This window comes from Polyodon spathula, chromosome 11, assembly GCF_017654505.1.
Source record: "Polyodon spathula isolate WHYD16114869_AA chromosome 11, ASM1765450v1, whole genome shotgun sequence".
NCBI lineage: Eukaryota > Metazoa > Chordata > Actinopteri > Acipenseriformes > Polyodontidae > Polyodon > Polyodon spathula.
Genome location: NC_054544.1, coordinates 40,062,271 through 40,072,088, shown reverse-complemented (window position 1 = coordinate 40,072,088; position 9,818 = coordinate 40,062,271). Strand labels below are relative to the sequence as shown.

At 34.6% G+C, this 9,818-nt stretch overlaps 1 protein-coding gene across 1 annotated transcript; it reads left to right on the top strand.

The window, feature by feature from the left end:
- The first annotated feature begins 2,819 nt into the window (after positions 1-2,819).
- Positions 2,820-3,943, top strand: LOC121322866 (C-C motif chemokine 20-like). Its single transcript, XM_041263320.1, has 4 exons — positions 2,820-2,955; positions 3,131-3,239; positions 3,603-3,680; positions 3,863-3,943. Exons 1-4 carry the CDS (start codon positions 2,880-2,882, stop codon positions 3,885-3,887), a joined length of 288 nt encoding a protein of 95 aa, XP_041119254.1. The 5' UTR covers positions 2,820-2,879; the 3' UTR covers positions 3,888-3,943.
- Positions 3,944-9,818: the final 5,875 nt, after the last annotated feature.

Genomic DNA, 9,818 nt, shown 5'->3' with positions numbered 1-9,818 from the left:
ACATTACACAATTAAAAATGGAGGGAGTTTCCAATGACTGTGATCCACATGTGCAATTACATTCTAATTACATTTCAATTAGATACATAATGCAATCTGAATACATTTACATCAGCAAAGAACTTGAAATATTCAATGAAATGAAAATGTGTTATTTCTGTACTCCTCTTATTTTTCTCTCAAGATTGCTGTTATTCCTATTCTATAAAGCCACTGCCTTGTGGTAGGATAATAGGCTACACAATACAGACCACCAAAGATGCCTGCAACATTGACGCAATTGTGTAAGTCTTTTGTAATACTCGTCTTAATCACAAAGACTGTATATGGAGTAAAGTCAAATCTGCAGTAAGGGCAATTGAGATTAAAATCATAGCAATTGATATCTTGATATTTGAATAGATTCATTCTTGCATGTACTAAACTGTAATGCATATAATACATTTTTTTCACTGAATAAAATATCCTTTTTATTGCAGGTTCCATTCATTCAGCATTGTAACATTTGTCCTAATCCTCTGGATAAGTGGGTGATGAACAGAATTGAATGTCTAAAGTAAGAACAGCTTTCCTGTGTTTTAAATAAGGCTATAATGTGTATACTGGTAGTGATATAATGTGTGTAAATATAAGAGACAACTATAGAGAATATATAGAGGGTTATTTATATTTTTATTTAAATACATTTCACTTAGATGTCTTTTTATGTTGTGTATCAAATGTATGATCACTATCCCTCTCTTGAAATTAATTTAAAATGTGTTTTCTTTGTGTTATAGCTGCAGAGTGAACAGGATAAATGGCAGCACAAGAAAATGAGAGCAAAGACGATACTGAAAAAGAATTGCCTCTTTCTTTCATAAAATGTGTATGTATTACATATCTATATGTTCTTTCACAGTTTCATTGCGATATAATGTTTGTTTCAAATAGAAATGTATCATGATTGAGAAGCTTTCAGTATTCTTTTATAAGAAAAAAGAAAAAAATAAAGTTTTAAAGCCTACTGTATCACAGTGCATTTTTGTATATGTGGTATTTATTGGTAAATGGATTTCTGTTGTCCAGTACTTCACTCCTACGGAATAATGTTATATTTAAAAACTAGTTTTATTACAGTTTTTTTTTTTTTTTTTATGAATAAAAAACACAACTATAAATCATAGGCCTGTTGTTCAATATTGTTTTTGATTTGAATCATATTTCTAAGCTGTCTTGTAACACGTGTCAAATTCACATAACATATAAATAAAGAGATCTATAACATTGATGCATTGTGTATGTTTCCATTACTCATGCAGATATATTAAATGGTAAATGGTAGCTATGTGTGTTCTATGCAAAATGAAGATGCTATTTACTATAGAACAATTGCAAGAAAAAGCGTTCTTTTTCTTTGAGTTGTTTTTTTTTTTTTTTCTTGGAGTTGTAAAGCCAAACTCTTTTTTGGTCTGGCTTCAATAATTTTACACGATAGAAGGCTACCCCACTGTGGAAAAGAACAGACAAATTAACAAACACTATGACACTGATTAGTTTATAGATGATTAATACAGTTTGTTTTATTTCAAGGCTTTTCCATTCAAAATACAGTTCCAGGTATTCCACTTAACGATTCAGTTTCTTGTGCCATCGATACACCACCATCCCCAAGCTCCAAAAAAAAAAGAAAGCTCACAGTTAAATAAAAAAAAAATTATAAGTAAATAAATTATAATTACTCACTATAGGATAATAATAAAACAATATCCACGCAATTAGTGTGTAAACAATTAAATGCATCTTCAGCAGTATAATAGGTTTGGCCATAAGCTGTACAAAATTCAATGGAATATGTTTGAGTCTTGCTCCCTCTGGGGGGGGGGGGAAACACTACAAAGTGAATTTTTCAGACCTGTCAAATGGGTTTGATCTACTCAAATGCTTCTACTCTGCTCAATACAATTATGATTATTTATTTGTAATTTTTTTTTTTTTTTTTTATCTGGAAAAATTAGAGAAAAATATGTTTAATAGAATAAATGAATCCATAGGAGATAGCTTAAATACTGACAGCATTTAACACAGTAATGGGATTTAGTCTGTAATTTTTAAAGGCTAAAAGGCCAATTTTACTGTAAGTGTAAGTCTGTGACTCTTGGAAGTAAAAAGCATCTTAAAACAAATTATTCAACACGTTTTAATTGGTGCACTACATGCTCAATTTGAGTTGTACTAGTTGTGCATGTTATACTGCACACTGTATGTGGGTCACCTAACCACATACAGGACTGTATGTAAGATTTTACTGAAATGTTACGCTTGCACTAATTTCTAAACCTTATTTGATCTAAACCACAGTAGTAACTATTATACAAGTTTACCATAGTAAAAGCACATGAGTAAATGTGTAAGAAAGTGTAGTGCCTAGCCTAGCCTTCTACACTAAGTGTTGCAGATTCTTAAAACATCTAAAACTTAACTTATAAATAGCTAGAAAAATTAATAAACTGTATGCAAAATGTTACTTGCCACTGTGTATGGATATATACAGGTAACAATACTAAACAAAAAATAAATAAACTTTATTGATTATATTTATTTGCATTAACAGTACAGCAGTATTGCATTACCAGAGTTTAAAAGATGTCTTCCAGACTGTACTGGTATGCAAACTAATTATGTTGAAGTCAATACGTGAGGGGAAAACTCAGAAAGGAAGCTGCTCGGGCTGACCCGATTACCTTTTTTGTTAGCAGAAAAATCCATTACAAAGTGTTGCTAATTTTAGTGACCTGAGAAAACATCTCATTATACTAGCCTATATAAAGCAGAACATTTGCAGATGTAGTTACACAAAGATTTTACAACTTTGATCATTTACTGCAGAGAGTCATAAGATGGAGCGTTGCAATCTTTTGCCTGTTTTTCTAATGTTGCTATTGGCTTCTCTGTATGTTGATCATGCAGCTGCAAGTAAGTACTGTACCTTTGAATTTACATTCATTATTAGCAGAGATGGCACCCTGATTTAATTGGTTTTTAGAGGTTCAATTTATGTGGAATGTATATTTTTCTGAAATGTATTTTTTGCATTAGTGCATTACAAGGGTAAATGTTTTTTTTTTTGTTTTTTTTTCTGATTGTATAGGGGATCACAGCTGTTGCCTTGCCTATTCCAAAAAGCCATTGCCAAGTAGTCGGATAAAAGGCTACACAATACAGACCAACAAAAATTCATGCAACATTGAAGCAGTAATGTAAGTTTAATTACTCATTTTGATCAAAAATCTTGACTACTGAAGTAGTGTAAACATTGTGAAATTCTGTATCTTAAAGCCACGTAAATATTAATTATGATGTTTGTAATCAGTCATAGTGGTTCGTATTGCAATTACTCAAATTATGTTTATTTAGTTTGTTTTATAGAAATACCCCTTTGCTTTTACCTAAGTTCGTAGGCTGCTCTTTAGTTCTAGTTACAAAGCAGAAGCAACGCCATCTAGTGATCGGCTAAAAGTATCTTTCCTAATAAATGTACAGTAACTCAATATACAAATGGTGGGAAATAATGTATTCTCATGTTCTTTGTAACAAACTTAATAAAACATGTACTTTTACAGATTCCATACAATCAACGACAAACATGTTTGTGCAAACCCAAGAGATAAATGGGTGTTGAAGAGAATCCAACATCTGAAGTGAGTACAATACTTCTCTAGTGTTTGTATAACAATAAATATATATTTTAACCCTTAGCAATCAGCAGGGCTGTTTTACAGGTAAATAAAAGCTACTGTTTCTTATAACTAGGGCACATGTAAAGAAATCCACTACCAGTGTGAGATGTGTAATAAAATGTGTTTGTGTTTTTGTGTTTTAGGGTTGAAGTGGAAAGAATGTCTTAAAGAAATATACACTTTACAGTCAGTAAGAAAGGAATCGCTATTTGCAACACAAAATGTATTTTAAGTTTCAACATGTTGAATATAGTATATACATTTTATACATTTCTATTTTTATATTCATGTATAATTAAAAAAACAACAAATAAATAAATAAATAAATAAAAGACCCACAGTAGTTTGAAATAGCATCTCCCCTCCACCCCCCACCCCCCTCACACATTGTATTTATAATATAGAGTATATATTTTTAAATGTTCATTTAAGAACTAGTTTTTACAGACTGGATTTGCACTGATCTAGGACCACCTACCTTTGGTGTAGGTAACGTACAATCAAACCTAAAGGTTTTACTAAACTGTGATTTTGTATTCATTTTTTTTTTTTTTTATGTTACTTTAAATGTTTTAATAAACTGATTTCTACATGCTCTGTTACAACAGTTACAACAACTTTCAATTAATTATATTATTGTAAATTAATGGGTTGATGCCTGTGTAGATTGATTATGTTTTAATACATGTGTAAATTGATTATGATTGTGCACTGCTTAATTCTAAAAATATTATGAAACTATATTGTTATTCTTTTAATAAAATGTCTTATATTTTTGTATATTGTCATAAAATAAATATCTATATGAGATATAATTTGTGTTATTTCCTTATTTATTGTGTTCTTCCAAATTCCAGCTAGAGTGAGACAAAGAGCCCAATTTGTCTGCATTAAAGTTTAATTGTTTTTCACACAACTATGTAAAAATACTGCATTGGTTTGCATTGCATTGCCCTAGTTCTCTTCATTAGTATGTACATGTTTCACATGCTGCACTTTCAACACCTCAAATGTCATTAACCACCAGAAAGACAGATGTCATATTTGCAGAGTGAAACTTTGAAATTTTAACCCATTGCCTAGTATGGCTTCCATTACTATGATTGAACTCTTTGGTGGTGTTCTCAAGATTGGAGGTATGGTTTGGTCTAACTCTGTGGAAACCAGTTATTAAATACTATGAGGAAATTAGGTGGTACAGTAGGAATACAATGCAATATTCAATTAACTATTATTATATTAAAGACTATTATAATATTACTCTCCTCTCTCTCTCTCTCTCTCTCTCTCTCTCTCTCTCTCTCTCTCTCTCTCTCTCTCTATATCTATATATATATATATATATATATATATATATATATATATATATATATATATATATATCATGGAGATATTTGTAAGAACCTAAGTAGAAAACATCAACCAGCTGAGTTCAGAAATGCTAATCTTTTTTTTTTTTTTTTATTTCCCCTTCAAGCTGTGACCTGGCAAAGGTCAACCTAAAGTGAAAAAGTGACCTTGATCAGAGAAATCACCCTGAGCTCAACATAGATGTTACCATCATGTGTAGCATCTCATTCGTAATGAATAGGGCTTCGAGAAGAAAATAGTAGATAATAGTAGCGCCTAACTCACTTTTGGCAAGTTACCAGACAAGGGGTAAGTGATGAGTTTTATTCGAACTTCAGCCCAACCCTTTACCCTGTAAAATATTAGTATTCTGTAAGAACCTTAGAGACCAGTCTTCCAAATTTTGTGAAACACTTTTGGTTTCAACTCCCCCCCCCACTGGTCAGTTTAATTTTTTTATATTTTTACCAAGTTTAGGCCAAAATAACTCTGGTGGGGGGGGCTCCAAAAAATTACCCAAGATATATATAGATATTGATGAGATGTACAAGAATTAATCAAAACATTTTGGTATCCGTGGATTTTGGATTTTTGAAGTTGCGTTTGTCATGCATTCAGGCATTGCTTCTGGCCACTTTGGTGAGGCTAAAGTACCACATATTCCTAACCGAACTGGTTGTTATTCTTCAATTTTGCTTTGTCTGGGGTTAGAGCTAGAGTAAAAAGTGACAGGGTGTGCTTCCAGTGGCACTAGCTTGGAGCTGAGAGATTATGAACTTGCATGTAGAACTTTTCTTTGATACAGTGACACATTTGAAACTACCAAAACCTCACTTAGGTGCATTTTAAAAACTACAAACTGATAGAAAACACTAAAATTTAGGTGCTTGAGGGGTTAATCATTTCATGATCTTTGACATGTTTACCATACTGTATGGCTGTGAAGTCTGGTGTTGAAAAAAATATAGAAAATTCCTCCATCTTGACAATGCAGTGTGTGGTTTTGAACACTGCTCTGTGAGGCGCTCCAGTGTCCTGGCGCCATGCATGCTGGCAAGTGGCACATCCTGAAGAAATAGGACTTGGGCTATTGTGGCAAGGTAGAGGTTCCCTGCCACTGAAGACTTAAACTCCAAAGACTTTCAGGTGTGCCTGCCCAGGAGGCTTAATTGACTGATTGGCCAGCATGAGAATGAAGCAAATGTCTTTCTCGTGAATGGTTGACCAATCAGTCAGTTATCCCCCTAGGTAGGCACCACACCATATAAAAAGAGTTTCCTTTTGTTGGAGAGAAACCACAAGGAGAGAGAGAGAGAGAGAGAGAGAGAGAGAGAGAGAGAGAGAGAGAGAGAGAGAGACTGACTAGAAAGGACAGAACGCTGCCAAGTTGATGCAATTTTTTAGTTAGTTTGTGGCCCTTGAGCCATTGTTTATTTTGTGTTCTGTTGAAATAAAACATATACACATATATTTGATCATTTTGTTTTGTATCTTTCGGAACATTAATACGAATTAAGTTTAAGCTGACAGATTTCTCTACCAAGCGGTGCTTATGCCACTCATGCATGTGCAGAAGCACACATACTCTTTAAAGGATCCCACCATATCTGACAGAGATGGAGAACTGCTCTTTCCAGTATCGAGATAAATGCCACAAACTGACTTATCTTCAACCTAACTCAAAAGTCCCTGATCAACTGAGACGTTTGGTCGAATTCTCTGAAGATGATCAAAAGATGCTAAAGCTGAGGTTCTCTGTAGAAGGTGATCCAGTGAATATATACCTGTACCATCATCAAGTTTCTCCTGATAAGTATAAGCATTTCATAGTTTTGAAGTGATGTGCTGATCCCAGTAAAAGCCACAAGACACAACGATTGGTTAAAGGCATCAGAGTAATTACTATGAAATAGGAGGAAGACCTCCCAAAGCTCTGTCCTTCATGTGTCATCCGGATAAACAATCCCAAAGTCCAAAACCAGTTTAAGGAAAGCAAGCAGGAGCAGCCTGAGCAAGTACAAAGCACATCTGGAGAAGAAAGCTTGGCTTCATCATCCGTTTCCTTCATTGATGAGGATACTCTGAATGACTCTCTTGTAAGCATCGGACAGTCCCTAGTGAAGCAAAAAGTTCCTGTTTAACACCATGAGGCTTATGGTAAATGTAATTCAAAGCAGATTTCTTCTACAGTAGCAGCTAAGATTTCAAAAGTTTTGGGTATTGGAGAAATATTGACTACTACATCCAATGCAGCTTATGTTCCAAGTGTGCCAGACAGTAATTATGTGCTTTAGAACCTCAAAGATGCTTTTTCTATGATTACTTTGAAGGAACTACAGGTCCAGATTTTAAATCTGGCACCCGCGTCATGGTCGGTTCATCAAGTCAAACTGGCACGCAAGCTAAAAAGGAAAAGGGTTTGATGGCGAAACCTGACCCTAAACATGGTTGGTTTTTGATGAAAGGCGTAAAAAAACTGTGTATTATTCTTCTATAAAGTGAGTTGCATATGTCCAGAAGCAAAACAGGTGGTAAACGTGTGTATCAATAGAGAGAAAGTGAAGAAGCCAAAGCCCTCAATGCTTGTTGACCTTCACGAGGCCCATCGTACCTTCCAAGGGCAATACCCCGACAAGAAGACTGGCTTCTCCTCATTTGCAGCTCTACGGCCTAGGTGGTGCAGACTGCTTGTATCTTCTGGGACTCCATGTGCGTCTGTACGTAGGATCAGAATCAAAATTTGATGTTAAAGGCACGTGGTGCTGAGGAGGACTATGGAAATCGCTGGTTTGAATCCGAGATATGCCACTGCCAACCGTGGACAGGAGTTTGCAGGGGGTGGTGCACAATTGGCCAAGCATTGTCCGGCCCCTGGGGCACACCATCGACCCCTATGGCTGACCAGGCACCTGAAGGTCGGCCTGTACGCAATTCAGAACTGTGTGGTACTCTGATGCTATGAGTTCTGAGATGGCTGCACGGCGGGCTTCTAGAACGAAAAAAAGCTGACGGCACACATTTTTAATTTTTAATCTTAATTTTTAGTCTTAATTAAATAATAATAATAAAAACATTATGTATTTTATTTATCACGTAATCAGAGAAATTACAAAATGATATCTCAAAACTCTACCGGAAGCCATAATAGTAGTACAGTATTTCATGTTAGATGACTAATTTTTTTTGTCAATAATGATCTAAAAATATGTAGCTCTATTGACAAGACATGAAAAAGAAGACCACGGTATCAACATCCAATAAATGGCACTGCTCACAAAGAAACACTGATAAGAGGACCTGTTTGTCTTTCCTTGCAATCTACAGAAGTTCAGAGTTATCTTAAAATAAGTTGTTGAAACTCTGGAAGCCACATTCACTATTGCTTTCCTAGTCAACAGTCTGAATGGGTCCATGATTATAATGTTCTCGAATGAGGCGATCTTATTCACTGGATCACATTTAAAAAAAAAAAAAAAAAATCTAAACATGCACATTTAACCTCATCCATACTGTCTTTTGTGTGCATTTCTTTCTTTAAACTGTCAGTTGTCAATATAGGATTTAACTGCATTTTAATGTCATTGGAGGAGACAATTCTTGGCTCCTTTTCGGTCATTCCCTTGCCTGGAACATCCTCTTTACAATTTCTACATTTATTCTAATTGCTGTTATATATACAAACAGCTTGATCAGAATCTGATTTTACAGAACTTGTGGCAAAATATTTTTGTAGCATACTGTCTGTTTTAACGCACCACCGTTTCGTGAGAATTTTGTGATGTTATAGTCAGAATACTTCCTTAGACTCTTTGAACAAATGCCACCTTTCGTGGTGCCAGATTATGAATGTTTCTGAAGTTTTTTCTTTAGACTTTTCCAGTCATTCACTCCATTTTCAGAAATCGGGGTCTTTTGAACTTCTGAAAAAGTGTCTGCTAGGTTGACAGAAAAGGAAGTCACATCTGCCTGCTTACTGTAGAATGAAAATGTATTTTAATATTCTGATGAAAGTGAAATGGTTTTGTTTACCAAAGACAGTTTTCAGATACACAGGTAAACAAGGCTATGATGGTCCTGTTGCGGTATCACCAGGGTTCAAAATAGAGGATTTAGTTGCATTTCAATGTCATTCGAGGAGACGTGCTTGGCTGGTTTAACGTCCATTCTTCGACCGATCTGAGCCCCTTATACTGTAGATATTCAAAAGTTTAAGGTAAGAGTGCAGTTTTATATTTATTTATTTATTTTAAATATAACTTATGAAATAAGTTGAATGCCCCTTGATTATATACGATAGTAAGTGCATGTTTAGAAGCTTAATAGTCAGTATTAATGGTGTAGTATATATATATATATATAGATTATATATATATATATATATATATATAGATAGAGAGAGAGAGAGAGAGAGAGAGAGAGAGAGAGAGAGAGAGAGAGAGAGATATTATAATGATGTGTGTGTATCTTACTGGACTATAAATGCAGGAGGAAAAGTGTGGAATACTAGCCTCACCAAACAAAAGACTCACACATTGCCTATGCCAGCCAAACAGATTAGCAGTCACTATAATAGTGAAGCGGGTGGAACTATATTTTTAAGACACTGTTTTTTTTACACTGTATGGTTCCCTGGCTGAGACGGGTATATCCAGCCACTGGGATCACTGCTATCCAGACCCCCCATCCCCCAAAAAATCACACAAGTCCTGGCAAAAGTAAATAAATACATAAGTTATTTAAATTCCAACA